The 21,929-nt window shown below is 44.2% G+C and overlaps 1 protein-coding gene across 2 annotated transcripts in view; it reads left to right on the top strand.

Moving 5' to 3' along the window:
* Nucleotides 1-21,929, top strand: part of LOC110090498 (BOS complex subunit NOMO1) — a 120,448-nt gene that overhangs the window by 31,880 nt on the left and 66,639 nt on the right. For both annotated transcript variants that reach the window (XM_072982716.2, XM_072982717.2), the window contains exons 7-15: nt 1,844-1,996; nt 3,420-3,557; nt 9,327-9,416; nt 9,728-9,833; nt 14,131-14,281; nt 15,374-15,551; nt 16,619-16,760; nt 18,641-18,772; nt 20,203-20,339. In XM_072982716.2, the coding sequence (XP_072838817.2) occupies nt 1,844-1,996; nt 3,420-3,557; nt 9,327-9,416; nt 9,728-9,833; nt 14,131-14,281; nt 15,374-15,551; nt 16,619-16,760; nt 18,641-18,772; nt 20,203-20,339 (1,227 nt within the window). The remainder of the gene's footprint in view (nt 1-1,843; nt 1,997-3,419; nt 3,558-9,326; nt 9,417-9,727; nt 9,834-14,130; nt 14,282-15,373; nt 15,552-16,618; nt 16,761-18,640; nt 18,773-20,202; nt 20,340-21,929) is intronic.

Below are 21,929 nucleotides of genomic sequence, written 5' to 3'. Positions count from 1 at the left end.
ACCCACTGTGCCTCTAGGGAGAAGAAGCAAAGCAAAGTGTGTATCTTATATATCATCCTATAGTGCTTAAAGTTCTCTGTGAGTGGTTTACAGTTTAGTTATGCAGGTTACACATTGTCATCCCTAACACCCTCCCCCCCAGTAATTTAGATACTCCATAGACCTCAGAAAAATGGAAGGCTTAGTCAACCTTAAGTTGGCTACCTGATCCTGGGATGGAGCTCGAGTTTTGAGCAGAGTCTTGGCTTATCTTTATGTTGTCTGGTACGGTTTCTTTTAAATTTTGTTTTATATTTGGAATGTAAGCTGCCCAGTGTAGATTGATCAAATCTAGATCAGAGGTAAAAGCCAGAAAAATAAATACAGTGGTGCCTCCACTTACGATCATAATCCGTTCCAGAAGATGGACGTAACTCGAAATGGTTGTATGTTGAAGCACCATTTCCCATAGGAATGCATTGAAATGCAATTAATCCATTCTGGCCAAAGGAAAAAAAATCACACCAAAAAATCACTGCAAGACTAATTGGAAACGCGATTAATCCCTTCCAGCCAAAGGGGGGGGGGAGAAAGAAAAGCAATCAGGCATGCAAGACCCATTGGAAATGCACAGAAAACAAACGGAGCAGATTGGAAATGCACAGAAAACAAAGGGGGCAGGTCGGAAATGCAAAGAAAACAAAGGAAAAAGCAAGGGAAGCATGCAGGACCCATTGGAAATAGGGACAAAACCCAAAAAGCAACCAAACCTCCCAAAACCCATCAGAAATGGGGGGAGCCAAAAAAGTCTCCAAGACTCATCGGAAATGGGGAACCACCCAAAAAGCACTAAATCCCCAAGACCCATCAGAAATGGGGGGAAAACCAAAAAACAAACAAACCCACCCCCCCAAGACCCATCACACCACAGAAACATAACCCCCTCTAGCTCAAAACCACGCTGCAAAAACACCCATAACAGTTTTTAAAAAGCAGAAAACAGCACCTTACCTTACAAGGCAGCCAGAAGCCTCCCTGCAAACACACACATACGCTCTCAGAAGCAGAAGGAGGCAGTCCGAAGCCTCTGACGATGACGCACACTCTCTAACTGTTGGGGCGAAAGAGCTACAAAGAAGCAGGCTCTTTTGCTACCTACAGCTAACAATTTGAATTTCCCGCCTTTTCCCCCTGCCTTTTTCTCTTTGTAAGTGGAAGCTCCGGTCACAAGTAGAAGCAAAATTTTGTGGCCAGAGCTGGTCGTAACTTGAAATGGTCATAACCATTGCAATAATTTAAAACGGCTTCCAAACATTGTAAGACACTTTTACAGGAGCGAAAAAGGACTTCGCAAAGCCATTGAAATGTATTGAGTCGGCTTCAATACATTCCAATGAAGGAAACATTGTTTCACACAGCGATGTTTCCTATGGGGATTTTCACTCAGCGATGGCAATCTGTTCCAATTGGAACGGATTAACCGGTTTTCAATGCATTCCTATGGGAAATGGTGTTTCACAGAACGATGTTTCACACAACGTTGATTTTTTTGGAACCAATTAACATCGTTGTGTGAGGCACCACTGTATAATTTATTTGACAAATTATAGATGACAAATAAATGACATCATTTATTCGTAGTAAATGAATTACTTAAATAAATAATAATTATTTATTTAAGTAACATCAGTAATTTATAGTCATAAGAATATTATTGCATGAGAGCACTGCTAGCCTGCTTGCATCTTTCTAATGCCTTCTTTCAATCCACAGCAAGAGTGATCTGAGTCCCTTTATTTTATTTAATCTTCAACACATCACACAGTCTTGGTATTTTATATCTTTGCCTGTTTCTGCATTTCAGGCCAAGACAACTGTGCGGGTGACCACCTCCAATGCTTATGCCTCTGGTCCTCTGATTGTGGCAGGTTACAACGTGTCAGGGTCTGTTCGAAGCGATGGAGAGCCCATGAAAGGCGTTATGTTCCTCCTTTTCTCCCCTTCAGTGACCAAGGAGGTTTGCTTTTTCTCCATTGGAAAAGATCTGGTGGTTTTGTAACACTTGAAATTAAATGATAAGTTTTGTTATCAAGCATGTTTAAGTGAAGTTTGGGGAATATGACAACAGACGGAGAGAGTGGTAGAGTCAAGGCTATACTATTTCAGAGTGCAGATGGGAGAATGCCATTGCTAAATGCTTTCTTCTGTAAAAGTCTCCCTGCAAGGCACACATCAGGGAGAGAAAGTGTGCTTTGAATTCCATAGAGCAGGGGTCCCCAAACCCCAATCCACGGCCCATAGCCCAGCTCTGGCTTCCCTGCCTTCCTTGCACAGCCGACTGTTCAGCCGCTGAGTGGGGCGACGCGTCATCCCGTCTTCTTGCTGGAGTGGTTGGCTGTGTGGGGAAGCCACAGCTGGGCTACTTCCGTAATAGGCGCAACACGAATGATGATGGCTGCGCGTGGCAAGAGCTAAGTGGACCGGCCGATTCTGGGGAGAGAGCCTGGTTTCCCCAGGCAGCTGTGGTGCTGATACTCATATTTGTATCCCATCACTAGTCCTGCCCATTACAGGTCTCAAGAGAGACCTGTCAGAAAAAGTTGCAGGGTAGACTGGTTTTGTTCCAGTTCCTAGCCAGGCATTCCATTTTGCTCCCCTCATCCCCTAGTCAGCATTCTGTGCTAACCGAGCATGCTCACTTCTCATTGGACTGTTTCGGGGACTACCTTGTTCTGCCCCCCTCCTGGTTATTTGTACATCTACAAAGCTTGGAGTTCTCTTGGAGTGGTCATTGATCAATCCTTTCCTTTAAATGACTTGGGCTACTTAGGATAAGGATCTACGCTTATTAGTTCGGGTTGTAACCCAGCCTTCCTCCTAACGTGTTCTGGCTGGTGTCACTGGCTCCCCTCTTACCTTTTCATCTTTGCCACAGTCCTCTGAAGTGGGCCAGACTGGCCAAGAGTGACTGACACAGGGTCACTTAGTGAGCTTTGTTGCTTAGTCAAGACTCTCACAAATTCTACTGCAATACTCTGCAATCACTACACCAGTCTAACAGATCTATTAGTAAATAGTGATAAATGGAATTCTCATGTAAGTTTGCTGCTGATCCCAGCACTGGTCATAACGGATCTAAACCCAGATTAAGCCAAATGCTGGTAAAGTTATTGCTTGAGATGACAACTTCTGGCATCCCCAGCCAACGTGGCCAGTGGCCATAATGACTGGTGAGACTTTTAATTCCCAAAAGTGGACCTTGAAAGGGAGAAAAATGCCATACCTCTTGTTTAAGTGGGGTGGGATGCTCCTTCCTTGCTTTGATTTGCATGGATTGAGCCACTTCCACAGTGGAACCCCAATTCTGTGGTCAGTGCTCAGCAGGATTATTTGAGTCAGGATATACGAGTAGTGATGATTGCCTGTCTTCCTTTGTCCAGGACATTTTGGGCTGCAACACCTCACCTGTGGAGGGTTTTTCTGCAAGGGACAATTCTCTTGTCTATCTCTGCAATGTCATCTCCAAAGAAGATGGGTCTTTCACTTTCCTGTCTTTGCCGAGTGGAAAGTACACTGTGGTGAGTAAAGAGTGAATCTTGTTGGTCATCTGCTCTCAAGTGTTATCTGGCTGGTTGGCAAGCATTGAAGAACAGGAGTTAAAGTAAAGCAAAGCAAAAGTAAGCCAGCCAATTTGGCACCAAGGCATTAAGCAGCCTAGAGTGGTCGAAATGACTAGACAGGCGGGGTATAAATAAATAAATAAATAAATAAATAAATAAATAAATAAATAAATAAATAAATAAATACATACATACATACATACATACATACATAAATACATAAATACACAAATAAATAAATAAATACATAAATACATAAATAAATAAAATAAACTGTTAGGATATTGTGAATTAGCATTTAAATTATGAAAGCAAGAAATCCAAGGCTAAGTGGCTGCTGTAAGAAGGTCTTCTCCTTTGTGGTCTCTGTGAATGCACACTAATGGATTTATCTGCGCCTGAGCAGAGGAGTTTCGGAACCTATAGCAGGGGTGTCCAACCTTTCACCTTCCCTGGACCACATTAGAAGATGAAAATTACTTTGCTGGATTACTTTTGGACTTATGGGATTTTACCTAAGGACTATGCATGGACTATTTGCTATGGACTGTTACCTATGGAATATTCTTTATGGACTTCTTTTCTTGGAATACTCCATATGGACTATGCTCTTGTAATTTAGTAAGGACTATGGTATATTTACTGGATTTTTCTTTTCTAAGGACTATGGGACATATAATGGATTTTTACTTTTGTTTAGGGATTTTTATTCTATAGTATCACTGAGGACTATAGCCTTTTTATAACCAACTTGGATTATTTTGTTTACTAATGATTTCCTGGACTGGAATTGTTTTTATTCATCTTAATGGCTTTTTGGGTTTTTGAATACTTTTATATTTTTCATGTTTTCTTTGCCTCACTACATCTGTGTAACTAAACAGCACAATGCTAGATTATTTGTTTTGGTTTAATTTGGCTTAGTAACATGCTTTTTCTTTAATAAAATAAAGATTATAAAACTCATTTGGTTTCCTGAACAGTACACTTGCCATAGGGTCATCTGAGAGTGCTGCCTCGGCCTAGCTTACTTAGAGTCCTGTCAGTGGTGCAAGTTAAGTCTAAGGACTACAAAGCCCACTTGACCTTTTCACAATAATATCTGAGAGTACCAGGGTGTTCTTATGTGGGCAGACTTGTGAGAAGGAGTGTTGTAGCATGGCTGGCTGAATTTGGACTCTTCAGCTCATTTTAGCATGTGCAAACTCCTGATTGCTCTCTGTCCAAGCGTACACGCGTGTTTTCGAACCCGTGTTCGTCACATGGGCCGCACATACATTTGGTTTGGGCCACATGGGGAGGCAGCCCTAGCCGTCCTCCACAGCCCCCCTCCAAGCGCGCTTACCAGCAGCTGCAATCTCAGACAGCAGAGGCTGCCAGCTTCGACTCCGGCGGCTTTATGGGGCTGGGAGGGGGTCCACCTATTGACGGGGATGGTGCAATGCAGTCACGCAGCCCCCCTGTCCCCTCCCACTCCTTCCTTCCTTCCCTCTCTCCCCCTCTACTGTTGTGACATGCCCCGGCCACATTCCAGCCGCAAGTGCCGGCAGTGTAACTTGAAACTTTGGAATTTCTTTAAAAATAAAAAATTGCACTGGGCCACATTACAAGCTGACCTTGGGCCGCGAGTTGGACAAGCCTGTTCTATAGATTTAAGCACTTGGTGCCGGGACCTCCCACTTAGGCTATATCCCTGCCCCCGGCGGTGCCTCAGTTTCGTTTCCTGCCGCCGTGTTTGCAGCAACCTCAACCGGAGCTTAGTGTTTTTCTTTCTTTATCAACTTTTTATTGGACCTCTCAGTGTTGACCTTGGCTTGTTTCACTTTCCCACGGACTGGTGAGTTTATTTCTGCAAGCGTAAAACTGATTGAAAAGTTTATGGCCTCGTTGGGCCCGTTCAAACGTTGTTTGGCCTGCAACATGACTGACGGACACTTAAAGTGTCTTCTTTGTCTTGCCGAGGAGCACCAGCGTGCCTCGTGCGGCTTTTGTAATGTGTTTACCAAGCCTGCTCTGAAGCCAAGGCTTGAGAGACTTCGCTCTCACTTGTGGCAAAAATCTCTCAGCCCTTCCCAGTTGGAGATGGACCCGCCACGGGCTCCTCCTTCCGAAACTTCTTCAGTTACGGGGCGTTCTCCCCCTACCATTAAAAGACCATGAAGTTGACATCTTCGGGCTGAAGGTCGACAGCTTCCGTTTCAACCTCGAAACCTCCCTCAAGCTCGACATTGAAAAAGAAGAAAACCTCTTCTGTGTCGGCTTTACTGCAAGCCCTGCTTTTGCCGCCTGGGTTGACAATCCATACCCGCCAACAAATGGCGGAGCTTGGGCTTTTGGGAGATGAGCAAATGCCTCCCTAGGGGTCAGAATTACTTATCTCCCCCTGTTTAAGCCTCTCACCTCGGTCTCCTCAGGGCTCGGTGGTGCTACAGTCGGAGACTCCAGGGCTTCCTCCTGCTTCTCCGGAACTGGCTTCTGCACCGCTGCAAAAGAAAAAAAAAAGACATCTTGACCTCGAGTCTGATCAAGCTCAATCCTGTTCACTGAGAGGAGATCCCGCTGCTTACCAGGACTACCATTATCCCTCCTGGGATGATCTACACAGCTATTACAGGCCTAGAGGCTACGGTTTCGAAGGCTCTGGATTTCCGATGACTTTTGACCCGGCCACGTATTATGGACCTCACCAATGGCTGCCCTTTTTCAAGCTGTTTCCACCTTGCTACCCGCCTTATCCTCAGGACTTTTTCCGCTGACCGGATGATCATTCTGCAGCCCAGGAACAGCTTACTCGACCTTGAGGGACGGAGCAGCCATTGGCCTTGCCCGCTAGGGAGATTTCCTTCAGGTTCGACAACCGAACATCTCGTCTGCCTTCCTCTCCCACTATTTCCCTGCAGCCTTGTGAGGAGGATTTTCTCGACATCCTAGCACGCTCGGAGTCTGAGTTTGACTATCCTCGAGCCCGAACACCCGCTCGCTCCCCAGACCGAGATGTCAACATTGATTCAGATTCTTCCGCAGACAAGGGTGAAATTAGGGACAATTTGCCACTTGATCTTCCCACTCCAGCTTTGGATGTGGTTGGAAGCCACCCTCCCTCTCCATTGGAGGATTACACATCCTACACTCAACTGATAAAGCAGATTGCTGATGTCCTTGACTTTGCTGGAGTTCAACCACAGCCTGAGCAACTTGATAAAGTGTTTGAGGACATCACTAAAGATCAATTACCTCCACTCCACTTAGCTTTTATTCTATCCTTGCTAAGCTTGGTTAAGGAATCTTGGGAGAAGCCCTCTATGTCCCAACAAATTCCTCAAAGAGTGAAGAATCTCTACAAAATACACGGCGCTGGCACAGAGTTCCTCTCAAAGCATCCATTACCTGACTCTTTGGTGGTGTATGCTACACAGTCGTGAACCCACAGTAGGTCCACATCTGCGCCTACTGACAGGGAAGGCCGGAAGATGAACACCTTGGGGAGAAGGCGGTATACCTTCGTCCTTCGGGTAGCCAATTACCTAGCAGCCATGGGTGCCTATCACCAGCACCTTTGGAATGCAGTCCTGCCAGTCCTGCATGCTGCCCCCGAGGATATCAAAATACTTGTCTGGCTCACCATCAGGAGGCCATGTCTTTGGCTCGCCAAGAAAGAATTGCAGCTAGGCATGTGGTGGATGCGGCCTCTAGGCAGGTGGCCACATCGATTGCCATCCGCCAGCGTGCTTGGCTGCGTTCAGTGAGTATATCCAAGGACGTGAAGACAAGAATCGAGGCTCTTCCCTTTGACGGTCTTGGCCTTTTTGATCCCAAAACAGATGAGACCCTGGAGAGGCTATTGAAACACCGAAAGACTGCAAGATCTTATACCTCACAGTCACTGTCTTGTGCGTCTTGGCGCCAACCCTTTTCTTCCAGGCCTTATTTCAACCGTTCAAGTCACAACAGTCTGGCTTTCAAGGTCAGCCCCGACAGCAATCCGGTAGACAGAGGCCACGTAATCAGGCCCATTGAGAAGACCAAAAAACCAGCAGCCTCTTTAATATTGTACAGCCACAAGCACCACTCCCTGGCTTGATTACACTAGCCCAATTTTTTCATATCTGGAGGACTATCACCTCCGACTCCTGGGTTCTCACTATTATTGCTACAGGTTATGCGATTGAGTTTTCTTTTACACCTTGCACAGGTTTCCTCAGAAACACAACTGCTTCCTCTATTCCTCGTCAAGAGATTGACAAATTACTCTCTAAGGATGCTATTACCGTATTTTTCGCTCTATAAGAGGCACCTTTCCATAAGACGCACCAAATTTTTAGGAGAAGAAAACAGGAAAAAAAAATAATCTGTTTTCTTCTCCTAAAATTTGGTGAGCCTTATGGAGAGGTCCATCTTATGGAACACACCCTAGGACCCTAGGGTGTGTTCCAGGACCCTTTGGAGACTCACCCTGCCCCCCCCCCCAGGGGCCAGAAGAGGTGAAATCGCCACCTTCTGGGACTCTTCTGAAGCTTCCCAAGCCTCAGAAGAGCCCCAGAAGGTGGCAATTTCACCCCCTCTAGCCTCCGGAGGGGGCAGGGTGAATCTCCAAAGGGTCCTAGGGTATGTTCCAGGACCCTTTGGAGACTCCCCCTGCCTCCCCCTGGGGCCAGAGGGGGCGAAATAACCACCTTCTGGGGCTCTTCTGAAGCTTCCCAAGCCACAGAAGAGCCCCAGAAGGTGGCTATTTTGCCCCCTCTGGCGCCGTGGGGCGGTGGGGGGAGCGTCACAAGGGTCCCAGTGAGCCTTCCAGGACACTTGTGACGCTCTCCCCACCCCCACGGCAGCTTCCAGGACCTTTTGTGAGGCTTGAAAGTCTCAGAAAAGGTCCTGGAAGGTCACGATTTCACCCCCGCTGGCCCTGTGGGGGGTGGGGGGAGCTTCGCAAGGGTCCTAGTGAGCCTTATTTTTGATTGTCCCATCATAGAGTTTCTGAGATACAGGTATTAAGAAGGGTTTACTATTGCTATGTTATGTGAAGTACTAGTAAAAGTTAGCTTGAGTGTTACTGTTGTCATCTGTGAAAAGTCCTCTACTAGTGACACTTTCCACTATTGCCAGTGCCCAGTAGCTGCCATTCAGGAAATTTCTCTGCCTCCATCACCATTGGAATGATCTGTTCTCTTTGTTGACTCAACCATCAGTCCTAGAGAGGATCCATGCATCTTAGTCTGGTGTCTCAGCTTTGATCATTGGGTGATCCTGCTGGAAGTCCAGACCCATAATGGAGTTATAATGGTTTTGTTCTCAGCTTTGCTGACACCTCAGTCTCTCTATCATCTTAAGCTGTTTAGCCAGAAGGAGGATAACATTCTGTGAACTGGAGAACTGCTGTTCATTTAAATTGTGTTGTAATATGCTAAATTGTGTTTTGTTCTGTATGCCGTTACAGGCTAGACAGAGGGTATTACCAATTGTTGATGTTGTGGACAGTTTTACAAGAAGGAAGTCTGACAGGTTTAAAAATGGCAGGTTTACAGGTAGCCCATAGTATGCAATTTCAGAACTGAGGCAAATGTATCTAACTATGGGTGAAAAGTTCTGCTTCACCCTTTTGTGGATTTAGGAATGGCTTGTAAATGATGCTTAGTCCTGCTTCTCAAATTATGCTCCTTTCCACTGTATTTAGTGAAACATGATTTTTAAGGAATAAGTTACAAAAGAGTTTCTGCTTTAAATTTTCAGGTACCCTTTTACAGAGGAGAGAGGATTACATTTGATGTTGCTCCATCTAGATTGGATTTCACAGTAGAGCATGACAGTTTGAAAATTGAGGTAAGCCCTCTTTTGGACTTATTTTGTTTCTTATTTTTGGTAGTATTTACATTATTATTCTCCTGTTCCTCCAATGAACTCAAGGTGGCATACATGGCTCTCCTTATCCCTTGATACTCACAGGAACACTGGCTGTTGGGTCGAGCTGAGAAGGAATTTAGTTTGGATATGTTTTGAAACACATCTTTTAAGAAATGAAAGCAGGTTTACTTTCTAAATTGGAAGAGATTGGAAGAGGAAGAATAAAAGGCATAGATTGATGGATTGAATCCTGACTATTCAGCATTGTTCCTTTATCTGCTTTTTTCCAGCCTATCTTCCATGTCATGGGCTTCTCAGTCACTGGTCGGGTTTTAAACAGTCCTGAAGGCGAAGGGGTTGCTGATGCCCTGGTGATGCTGAACAGCCAGATTAAAGGTACACTGGGTGGCGGTCATTTTGCTCTGGGTTTTGTCAAAGGATTTTAAAAGTTGGAACTTCCTCATGTCATAAGTTAAAATGATGGAATCCTAGAATAGGCCTGGACTGCTGAGTACAGTCCTCTCTAGGACGGATGGTTGAATCAACAAAGAGAACAGATAATTCCAATGGTGATGGAGGCAGAGAAAGAACAAGGCCTGCTTGATCGTGAGGTAAGTGGGAGGCCCTAACCTGAGGCGAGGAACACGGGGTAACAGTACAAGTACCCTCCGTGGTTGCTGCTAGGAGCTCTCTCTGTGGATTGTATGCAGGACCCAAGTTAGTGGTTAGCTGGATGACTCCCCTCTTTCTTTTCGTTCTTTTTCCTCTCACCTGTGTTACCCTGTCATTTTTCTTTCCCCCAGTGTCCTGTTATTTCTCTTCCAGAAAGAGAGGCAGCCCTCATCTCACTTCCTTTTTCCGATGCCCTTTTCTTTCTCGCCCTCTTTTTTTTATCTCCCCTGTCTCTGCAACCCCTTCTCATTCTTATGCATCCCCTGACATCTCTCCCGCTCTCTCTTCCTCCTCTCTGTCCAGTAAATTGCCACATATTTTGTGGGTTGTGGCTTTGAAAGAGACCTGCCCTCTCGAGGTCCCGAAAACAAGCCAGTCTGCATAGTGGGTTGACGGGGGAGCCTTCGAGCCAAGACCAACAGGTGATACGTAATGAGGAAGGTTAACAGGGGAGGGGAATGTACTGGGGATGTGCAGTGAAGAAGCACCTGGGTGTACATGTGTTTAACCTTGCCACCCCTGCCTCTTGGTTGCTGCAGTTCCCTCTTTGTAGCTCATTGCAGCTTCAGTCCAGGAGAAGCCTTGGAGGGCAGGGGAACCCCAGAGGGGAAGGCTGCCTCCCTTCTGTACTGCGGGTTTCACACATGCAGGGAGGCTTCTCTCTAACTTGCTGGGATTTTAAAGGCAGCCTGTGGGTGCATGTTGTGACGACCAAATCTCCCTAAGGAGAATATGGCATTTGGACAGGGAGCCACTTTGGACACAAAGCTATCTCTTTGTCCTGAGGTAAGTCCTCAAGCCTCAGTAGAACATAGCATTTGTACCGTGGACAGACTGGACCATTAAAGAACACTTCACTTTAGATCGTACTTTAAAAGTACATAAACATGGGCTTCGTGATTCCTCAGAACTCACAACTCAGTCAGGTAGGACTTCTCCATGGTAGCTAGTTATTGACCTTTTCCTCCCCTCTGGATTTAGTCTAACCTTGCTGGTTCAAGAGACCAGTTGTGATCAGGTTCTTCAAAAATTGGTGACAGTTCCCTCATTTTGGCGGAAATAAGAGGCGGAGATGATTTTGAAAGTCCAACTGGCTCAATTTTATTAACATCAACTTCTGCATTAACCAAATTAAACGGATCAAAACAGCTCAATTATGGAATCGTCTTGTAACTTAAGATCTTGGCTCCTGACGTAAATATGTCACTCCTTACACTGAGGCTGGACGAAAGCGCTCGCGGTCGGTTGTCACCCTCAAAGGGGTGCTCCTTACTGCACATACTGTCCCACACCAAGGATGTCTCACCCAATCCCCTTCAACTGGTGGATTGTTGTAAGAGGGACTGGGACAGATCACTTTCCTCCCCACCACCCTGGTTGCGGGGGAAACCACCACTGTCCATTGTAGTGGTCTTACACCCTTCCCTTCTCTTCTAGGCAAGCTTGGATCTGGGAGTAATCCTCCTGTCTCAAGTTTGGGGAAATCCTTCAATAAGTCACAGACCTTGTCAGGTGTCTCATCATTCCTTTCTGTTTGTACCGCGCTATCTTTGGTGCTTTTCTCTGTCTTGTCTGTTTCCAGATCTCTAAATTCCTGCGCGTCGCCTCACTCTTATAACCTCTTCCCACACTATCAGATCTTGCTCCTCCCCTTGGTCCTCCTTCTCGTCCTCCACCAAGCACACTTCTACCGCTTTCCTTCACTCCTTCCTCTTCTATTTCTATTAGCACACCCTCTGCGCATCCCCACGCCTCCTCCTGTACATTCTTTGTTGAGGACGGCTCACTAGCCTCCTGTCCTTCACACCAGTCCTCAATGAGTTTTTATAATTATTTTTATTAAGAAAATAAAGATTAATAGAAGCAATATTTTTGCAAAAGCAGTATCATAATAACATGTCCAAAGATTACAATAGTTAAATAAAGCTGTTGTTTCTTATTGGAATACGAAACACTATATCTCTAAGCTATGGTGGGCTATTCCCACCCCTCCCCATTCTACATTCTGTAAACATTTCTCAATCCATCAGGAATTCCTACCAGTTTGGCATAAGCCAAGAGAAGCTCTGTAACACCTCCTCTCCTCCATCTTTTCTACATTCCTTGGACCTCCTCCTTCGTAGCTGTAAACCAAAGAGGCGTAACACCACTCCCCACCCCCAATTCCCATGATGGGGCCAGGTGTTGTTTATCTTCTCTCAATTAAGGTGGTGTGCATGTTTGGTCTTCTGGGCCTCTGGCTTCCCCCTTCACTCTTATCAGCATTCTCCCTGTACCAGCCTAGCTGTAAATTAGGACAAACAGTCTCACGGCCCTTACTACATTCCAATGCCTCCCAATCATTTCACTTTGAACCTAAGAGACTCCATTTTCTTCAGACTACAAATCCCACTCTCCTTCAATACCATCACACATGTAATGTGACCTGAAGCTGGGACACAGGGTGCTGCAGTCCCCACAACAAAAAAGGGTTGTGAAGTGGTGGACTCATCAGACTGGCAACCCCATTCTCTTTCCCCTGCATCTGCACAGCCTGGATGCTGGATTCAGCTTTGCTCCAGCACTTCCTTCCTGGCATTCATGAGTTTCTTCCCGGTCATTCTTCATGAGCTGCAGAAAATGAGGGGGGGGGGAATGTTTGCCTGTTCTCGCTGTGACCAGGACTGACGGTGACTGATGGTCCTCCTGTTTGCCGTTGTGCAATACCTGCTGGGAGGGCGGCAGCAGCTATCTGGCTAAGACCAAGAAGTGAGCATGCAGTGGGGGCTGGAGGTCGGAAGTGGTAGGGGGATAGCCAAACGGCCCTTGGGCTGTTTCTCCACCAGCTTTGTGGAATATAAATTCTCTGGATAAAAGCTTACAGAACCCCACCCCATCTATTTTTACCTATTGTTTTTTATATATATTTTCCTATTGATGCAGTGCTGTTCTAGATAAATGAGAGACATATGTGTGTCCCATGCTAGGTGGGGGCTTTGCTGTTGCACTGAGTCACAAAGGCAAGTCACCACATGACAGCTGTGGGAAAGGGAGTGGGAAGGGCAGCCTCATTAATTGAAAGGGGAACAAATTGGAGTGATCCAAAGACCTGTCTGGATCCTTCTCATGGGAGAAGAAATGTCACTCAGTGCAAACAGAAGGATTGCTGAAGTGAGGATTAAAAAAGATTCCACTAAATATTAGAACCTTTCAAGTGCAAACCAGACCATTCCAACTTTCTCTGTCTGGATGTGCCTCACTCTTCCTGGAGGTTTGAACTGATTGCTCACTAGGAGTGTCTGCAGTGAGATTGAGGGACTCCTGCCATTAGAGAGCACAGGTAACCCAACATGTTATGCAAAAACCTTTCACTTCAGACAGGCTTTCCCTTAGTGACTGTCTGTCTGAGAGAGATTTTTTAAATTGGATTGTTGTGCCTTTTTGCTTTTAAATATGTTTTTAATATTTAGGTTTTATTTGCCATTTTTTAATATAATAATTTGTTTTGTTCTATTTAATATTTGTATAGTTAATATTTTTAAGTGTTTTAAGTATTGTCTGTTTAATGATGCATGCTATTTTGGGTCCTTTTTAAGGAGAAAGGCAGTGAAGGAATGAAGGCCTGCCTGCCTGGTTTGTCTAGCGCCCTCTCAAGGTCCTTTGTTGTCACCATGATAAGTCAAAGCAGTGATTGTTAACTAGGCATGTTAGGAAGGCCAGAAGATTCTTCTTGGCGGTGCAAGAGCTGTAAAGTGTGTTGTACCTCAAAATTTTCTTGCTGAGAAGGTGGATGGGCCACAGTAATGTTCATAAAGGTTAGGATGTCAACATGTTTGTGCTCTTGCAGCATACTACCATCCCCATCCCCATACATACCCATTTCCAGGGTTATCCTTATTGTTAAGAAATTAAGCTCCTGAAACCCTGTGTTGTTACAACCTTGTGTAACACTGTGTTGTTACACAGTGCTTGCTCTGTGTATACCATCATGTAGGTTATGTTTCTTACACTCACTTTGCTCTCCCCTCTCTTTTTGTTGCAGTTACCACAAAGCCTGATGGTTCTTTCCGCCTTGAAAATATCACCACTGGCACATACACCATTCAAGCACAGAAGGAACATCTGTTCTTCGACACCATTACAGTGAAAATTGCCCCAAATACTCCCCAGCTGGCTGACATAATAGCAACAGAGTGAGTGTCTTTTGAGCTGTGTTTTTACTGTTAGGTAAGGAAGGTGCCTTACACATGTTCACTTAGGCCAGTGCTGTATGGACTTCCTGGCAATAGTTTGCCAGAGTTTTGCCAAATTTAATTCAGAGTGCTTTCCAACTGCTGTCTGCTGTTTTATACTGGAGATGCCAGGCCTCTTCTGCATTCAAAGTACCAGTCCTGCTGCAGGTTGTAGAGGAACTTCGAGGATGGCACCTTCTCTCTTAGAAAAAGCTTTTGTCCTCATTAGTGTTGTGGCCTACTGCTATGACTTGTTCCTCTTCCTCATCGTTGCTGCTGCCTGCTCGCTTATCAGGTTGGCAGAGAGCTAGTGAGCCTTCTGGCAGTGGTATCCCTTGCTCCTTCACATCATCATGGTTGTTTGGCCCAGAACAAGAGGCAGTTGAACGAGCTGGTTTTTGATGGTGAATTGAGGTACGTGCCTGAGATTCCTGCCAGCAGGTCCTTGATGATGTGTTGATCCTCGGCAGCTACCCAACCATACAGGCTCTCACTGTCCATCATGCAGATTTGGTATTTCTGCCACCAAGCTCTGGTGGCAATCCGGTGCAATTGTCCTAAGAGATATGATTCGTTCTTGGAAACTGAAGTTTTGTGCACAGCAAGTCTGCTTTGCTGTACAGTAGAAAACCCTTCAGTTTGTATCCTACTTGTCCATAAGGTGAGATGCCTCTGTGACAGCTGGGGCCTATGAAAGGTTTGTCTAATCAGTTTTTAAAATAATTGTACTGCCTCTCTTTGGGGAAAAATCATTTAAATAATAAGCATGTTGAGGAGACTTCTGAGGGGAAATTCCCTGTGTAAGGATCTCTGGTGGGTGGGTATTGGGGAATGTGAGACCCTTTCCCTGAAACAGATACCAGGAATTGGGAAAACATCACATCCAGAACTGGCCTTTCCACACACAGGCTGCAATGTATGTCCTAGCTGCAGATTTAGCCAACTCAGTGTGAGCTGTGGGATGGATGGGGCAGCTGTGTGGGAACAGATGTTAATGCATGTAACTCTGCATGTGAATGTCTCACTCTTTCTCTCCTTTTCCCCCCAAAATAGGTTCAGTGTCTGTGGACAGATACTGGTAACCCGCTTTCCTGAATCAGTCAAGCAGACCAACAAATACAGGGTAACCCTCTGGCCTCAGGAGAGGGATAAAGCAGTCTTGGTTACTACAGAGACTGACACCCGTGGGGCGTTCTGCTTCAAGGCCAAGTCAGGTGCCTATGTCATCCAGGTAGGCATACTGTGGTGTGTCATATATCTATATATGAGTATGTGTTATACTAGCAAAAGCAGCGTGAGCCTTGTATGCCCGAGATATTTGTATATAGGCAGTGCAGAAGCTGTCTTCTCAGTGCTGCATAAGAACTGTATATTCATGTCCAATTACCCACCATTTTTGCGGCATGTTTTTCTTCTAATTGGCTGATTTAAATATTCATTCATTCATTTTATTCCTCTATACCTGGCCTTTCTCCTGATAAAGGGACCTTTCAAAAGTTGTACAACACAAAGGTGGTTTAAAATACAATCACCAGGATTTTACTAATTGCACCCACCAGTTGGCATAAATCTCACTGGCAAATTACTGCATGTTAAGAGGTTAGCACAGGCATTTGCTATTGTGTGCAACTATGGGGATTCTTAATGTGCAACTCTTTGCCAACAAGATTTATGCTAATTGCATTACACTGGTATAAAAAACTTGGTAGGATTTGGCTGTTAAATGATAACATTCAAAAACATTAAACATTGGACAAATTTAAAAACATCCCCTCTTCATACCCCTTCCTTAATGGCTAGTCACTTGCCCAAAGCTGTTTGAACAGAAAGGTCTTAGCCTGCTGGCAGAAGGACATAAAGGGTTAGCCTGGCCTTCCTTGAGAAGGCGTTGCCCTGCTTGGGAGCAGTGACTGAAAAGGCCTTCTCTCCCCCCCCCCCCCGGCTTACCTGTTGTGTGCTGGGGCAGAGAGAGTGAGGGCTCCCTCAAATATCTTAAAACCTAAGGAGCCTCATGTGGAGAGAGGTAGTTCTTCAGAGAAACTGAACACCAATTAAACCTCTGTTGGCTTCAAAACTTTATTCAGAGCCAACCTTCATATTCCCATTTGAAATACTGATGGACAGAAGGATAAAATAGAAAAATACAAAGGAAACAGTAGTGCAGTAGAATAACTTTGAAAAGGGCTGGATGAGGACACTCATAAATCTAGAAAAGGAGAGGAAGAATTGTACCATTGTCCAGATAGGTTGCTTCCTTGTTTTGTATAAAATATGTTCTTGGCGCCATTCCTCTTGTAGGCTATTGTTCCTGAGGCAGAAGCCAGAGCAGGTCTTGCTTTGAAGCCCAAAACTTTTCCTGTGACTGTAGCCTCCAAGCCAGTGCTCGATGTGATGTTTTCCCAATTCCTGGCCTCTGTTTCAGGGAAAATCACCTGCTTGGGTAAGACTTTTACAGATTTGTGAAGTAGGTATGTTTATGTTGTGGCTAGTTTGAAAATACTGGTATCACAGTCTGTTGCCAGTTGCTGACTCCCAAGAATCAACTCCTTCCTTAGGATTAGAAATGTTGGTAGCTGTGTCCCTACCGCTTAAGGCCTGATGCCAAGCCTAGATCACTAGTTCACCTCACTCCAGGTTCTTCCCATGGCTGTCCTTGGTTTCCTGTGGCACTCTACTCCAGCCCTGTGGGTGAGGATGGAACATTAGGGTGCAGACATGACATTGAGCTGCAGCCTTTGCTCTGTAATTACTTACCAAAATTTTAATGAGTAACAATGTATTTATTTGTTTAAAATAATTTCAGTGCTGCCTGGTCTCCTGAGAGCTATTCATGAAATTAATACAGTGGTGCCTCCCAAGACGAATTTAAGCGGTTAATGTTGTCTTGCGAAAAATTTATCTTGCGAAACACATTTTCCCGTAGGAATGCATTGAAATCTAATTAATGCGTTCCTATGGGCAAAAAAAGTCAGAACAAAGTCAAATTTGGGTTATTAAGTGCTCTTTAAAGCCATATATATTGTGTAGATTATTTAAAAAATTTCAATAAAAAAACTAACTTTTTAAACATCATAGAAAAACATTTTAAAAATCAGCAAACATGAGGCAGGAACAAAAAACGTAAAACATTCTTCTTGCAAAGCACGGCCATAGGAACATTTGTCTTGTGAGTCATCAACCCCATTGCCAAAACCATTTGTCTTGTGAGTTTTTTTGTCTTGCAAGGCACCACTGTATTTAAAACAAATGTCAATGAATTAAATCACTACAAATCATTTAGAACAGTTAGATCATAAAAATCTATGTTATGAAGAACAGCCTACATTCAGTTAAATGAAATGCGGAGCAACCAGATCTTTAGGGAAGGAGTCATGCACATATCCCATTCTAGGACGTCCCATGAAGGTAGGGCCAACTGAACAGACATTAGGAGCAGCCATCTCAGGTGGTCCTTCTTTTTTCAGACTTTGGGTTCATATTGTCACAGTCTCAAAGATGGCTTAAGAGTCAGTGCACTGGCTTGATATGATGTAATAGATGAAATTTGCTTCCTTGGATGTACTTGATAGTGATCAGTTTGGACACCATTTATAGGGGATTGAAAAAGTTCAAGGCGCATGAGGGTATCACAGGCTGTAAGCCATGTATTCCCTCCTGTAAATAAAAAACAGAAGCAGCAGGCGGTGTGTTTGTTGCTAGGAAGAACAGATCGAAAGATGTTATTGAGACCATGTCATCCTTGTGGGCCTCCCTTAGGATTTTTTGGGGGGATCTGGGAGAACGGAATGTTGGACTGGAGAGTTTTTTTTTGGTATGATGCAGAAGGACTTGCTTTATGATCGTAACACCCACCCCAGTTAGGAATCGGTTAGTAATCCAGTTACAAATCCTGTGATAAACTCCTCCATCTTGATGGCAAATGACACATAGAGTTACAGTAGTCCTGGTGAGATGTAGCTAATGGTTGAGATGAACTTCATGCAAAAAGAGTGTAAAGTGTGAAATCTGAATATGGTTTGCAAACATACATGTTCTTACGGGTAAGATTGATAAGAGCTCTCTGACTTGGGATCTACAACTTCTTGCTGAATGTAAACTTGGTGGCAGACTTGGGTTTATTTTAGTGTTACATGCAAGGTCACCCAAAGTTGTTCTTCAGCAAGGACCCTCTCCTTAGAAGGCTAAGGGGACCTTAGTTGTAGAGGGATAGTAGATCCCCGCAAAGGCCTCTGGAATATACCAAATCCGTTTTACTGATCTGAAGTAAGCTCACTCACCACTCCGTCTCTCTCTCTCTCTCTCTTTGTATGTTTTCTTCAGATGCTTGTGGTGAATTGTCTGTCACTCTTCAGTCTGTGACACGTCAGGGTGAAAAACGCAGCCTCCAACTTGCATCGAAATCCAACTCATTGACTTTCATTTTTGAAAATGTGCTTCCAGGCAAATACAAAAGTGAGGATTCTGCAAAGCTTCATTTTTTAAAATTGCATGGCCCCTGCTACTAACCACTGAGGTCCATTTCTGCTTTATTATTATCTTTCCCTTCATCTTCTCCTTCAAGATTGGTGAGGTTATGGGTCAAACTGTTAGTTAATATTTTGTTTTTTCATTTAAAAAATTCCAATTAACATAAAGATCTGGTTCAAGCATCAGTGTGGTTTACTGGTTAGAATGGAGGACTGGGTCTTGGGAGATGCAGGTTCTAGTTGCCAGTGAGCAACCTGCATCTGGTTTACTTCAAACCACTTCATTCCAGCATGACTTACCTCACCAACTTGTGATAATAAAGCAGGGAGGATGAGAGCTGTTTCATAGAATCATGGAATAATGGAGTTGGAAGGGGCCTTTAAGGCCATTGAGTGCACCCCCCTGCTCAGTGCATGAATCCAAATCACAGCACATAATGACAGATGATTGTCCAGTTTTCTCTGGAATTCTTCCAGCATTGGAGTGCTCACTATCTCCCAGTGTAATTGTTTCCATTGTTGTACTGCTTTTAGCAGTTAAGTTTTTATTGATTTTCAGCTTCTAGGTTCTTGTAGCTTAAGCCCATTAGTACATGTCATGCACTCTGAGGTGATCAAGAACAGATCCTTCCCCTCCTCCGTATGACTGCTTTTCAAATATTTGAAAAATGCTGTTGTCTTTTCTGAAGGCTAAAGATGTTCAGTTCTTTTAGTGTTTCATCGTCGGGCCTGGTTTTCAGTCCCCTAATTATTCTTGTTTACTCATTGCACTCATTATAGAAAGAACTGAATATGGATATAAACAACAAAGTGAAGTGTTAACAACAGAACTGGTATGAGCCACAAGCAGAATCACACAGCTGTAAGACAATTGTCAATAAAACAGCAGTAATTCTTGTTTTTATTAATTATTGTATCTGAGAGTGTGGCCCAGGGGCTTAAATTTTTCTGACCAGATGCTGCACAAGCTGCCCTGGAGAAAGTTATTCCATGATCATATCTAAGGAGAAACTAGAAGAAAAAGACAGGTGATACATAAGCCAAAAGGGTGACTTGAGTGTTGTTGGTAATGACTAGGGTCCTAGACAATAAAATGATTTGCCAGAAGTACCATGCAGGACTGGCCCAAGTCAGAGGTAAAGGACAAGATGGAGCCCCTTCCTCAGTCAATGTGCAGAAGCTGGCTGGCTTGTTATTGAATATTAGCAATGGGAGTCTCCTCTACCCCACCTGAAGGTCTGATGTGTCTTGCTCTTTCTCTCCAGCAGTGGAGAATGGCCTTGAGGAACAACTGAATGGCTACCATTGCTGCTACCCAGCATATGCTTGCAGAATGAGTTGCTTTCGTCACTGGTTCTGCCCTCCTTTGAGCATCTGAGTCATTTTGTATGCAACATCCCTAATTTGTCTTTTTAGTGAGTATTATCCGCGAAGACTGGTGCTGGAGGAATAAATCTTTGGAACTTGAGGTTTTGGAAGAAGATGTCTCTGGGGCTGAGTTTCGCCAAACAGGATATATGCTGCGATGCTCTCTTTCCCATGCCATCACTTTGGTAAGTATCAGCTCATGGTGTATGTATTTTCCCTTGTGGTCTGCTTGAATCCTAAATAATGGAATCATAGAATTGCAATTTGGAAGGAACCACAGCTGGTAAAAGTAATCCTTTGGACTTAACTCCCGGAATTGCCTAGTTAGCACAGGCAGCATGACCACACTCCCATGGACCGCAGCACTGGAGCTCTCTAGAAGAGAATTAAATGTTGTGGGTCCCAGCCGACGAAGGGAGGAAATGTTTACAGATCTTTACAAATATGTAGGAAGGACCCCCTATAGCCCAAGACCCTGTCCAAACCAGTTTGCCCTAGATGATCCAATGGTTCAAAGGATGCCTATAAAAATACTGTATTTGATGCTCCCCATATTTTACAACCAGTACACAATTAATTATCTGTTATACACTTTTTTAATTGCATTTTGTATATTTTAACCATATAATATATTTTATAAACTGGCTGTACATTTTTAAACTGCATTTTGTATATTTTAGCCACATAATATGTTTTATGAATTGGTTGTTTATTTTTAAACTGCATTTTGTATATTTTAGCCATAAATATATTTTATGAGCTGGTCACCCGACTGTAATAAATAAATTCATTCTAGAAGAGAACTCTTAAGTGACCATTAAGCTCAGAATTTCTTAGGGTGGACCCACGTCACTTAAAATGATATCAGGGTCTGTAACTGTATAGTGTAGAGATAATTTTGGTTCCAGAGCATCATCCTATCACTTTAATTTTTTCTTCTTCCAAATTCTGCCTCTGAATGTAAGATTCCACTCCTATGAGCTGCAGCCAGCCCTGATCAGTGGTCAGGGATGACGGGAGGTAAATAGTCATAAGGAGACATCACTTAAGAGGGGCATCGGTTGCCCTTCTCTGAAACACAGCTATCAGATTTTAAATGGTATTATATCAGATTAAATTAAAATACTTTGAAATGCTGCTCTGGTAGCTGGCTGGATAGCTCAGTGAGTTAGGTATCTGGCTGTGGAGCCAGAGGTGGGACTTCAGTTCCTCACTGTGCCTCCAGGGAAAAGAGTCAGCCTTGGGCAACCCACACAGTCCTCTAGAGCACTGGTTCTTAACCTTGGGTTACTCAGGTGTTTTTGGACTGCAACTCCCAGAAGCCTTCACCAACAGCTGTCCTGACTGGGGTTTCTGGGAGTTGCAGTTCAAAAGCATCCGAGTAACAAAGGTTAAGAACCACTTAATCTTGAATGCTCTCTACCTAAAAAACCCTGAATACTCTCTACCTAAAAAACCTTGCAAAGGGTTGCCGTAAGTCAGGATTGAAATGGATGTGCCTCAGACGTTGATTGTCCTGATGCATAACCTGTATTATGGACAAGAAGGTACTATTAGGACAAAATATGAAGAGAGAGAATGGCTTCCTATGAGCAGACATGTCAGACAAGGATTCATATTGGTCCCTTATCTGTTCATTCTGTACATAGAACATATATGGAAAGCTAGAGTAGATGCTGTACGAATCTGAAAGTTGGATGATTTCTTTGCAACATGGTGTTGGAGGAGAGCTTTGCAGATTCCCTGGACTACCAGAGAAATCGGTATGTGGGTCA

Source organism: Pogona vitticeps, chromosome 13 (genome assembly GCF_051106095.1).
Source record: "Pogona vitticeps strain Pit_001003342236 chromosome 13, PviZW2.1, whole genome shotgun sequence".
NCBI lineage: Eukaryota > Metazoa > Chordata > Lepidosauria > Squamata > Agamidae > Pogona > Pogona vitticeps.
The sequence above is the reverse complement of the archived record's forward strand: the minus strand, read 5'-3'. Positions and strand labels throughout refer to the sequence as shown.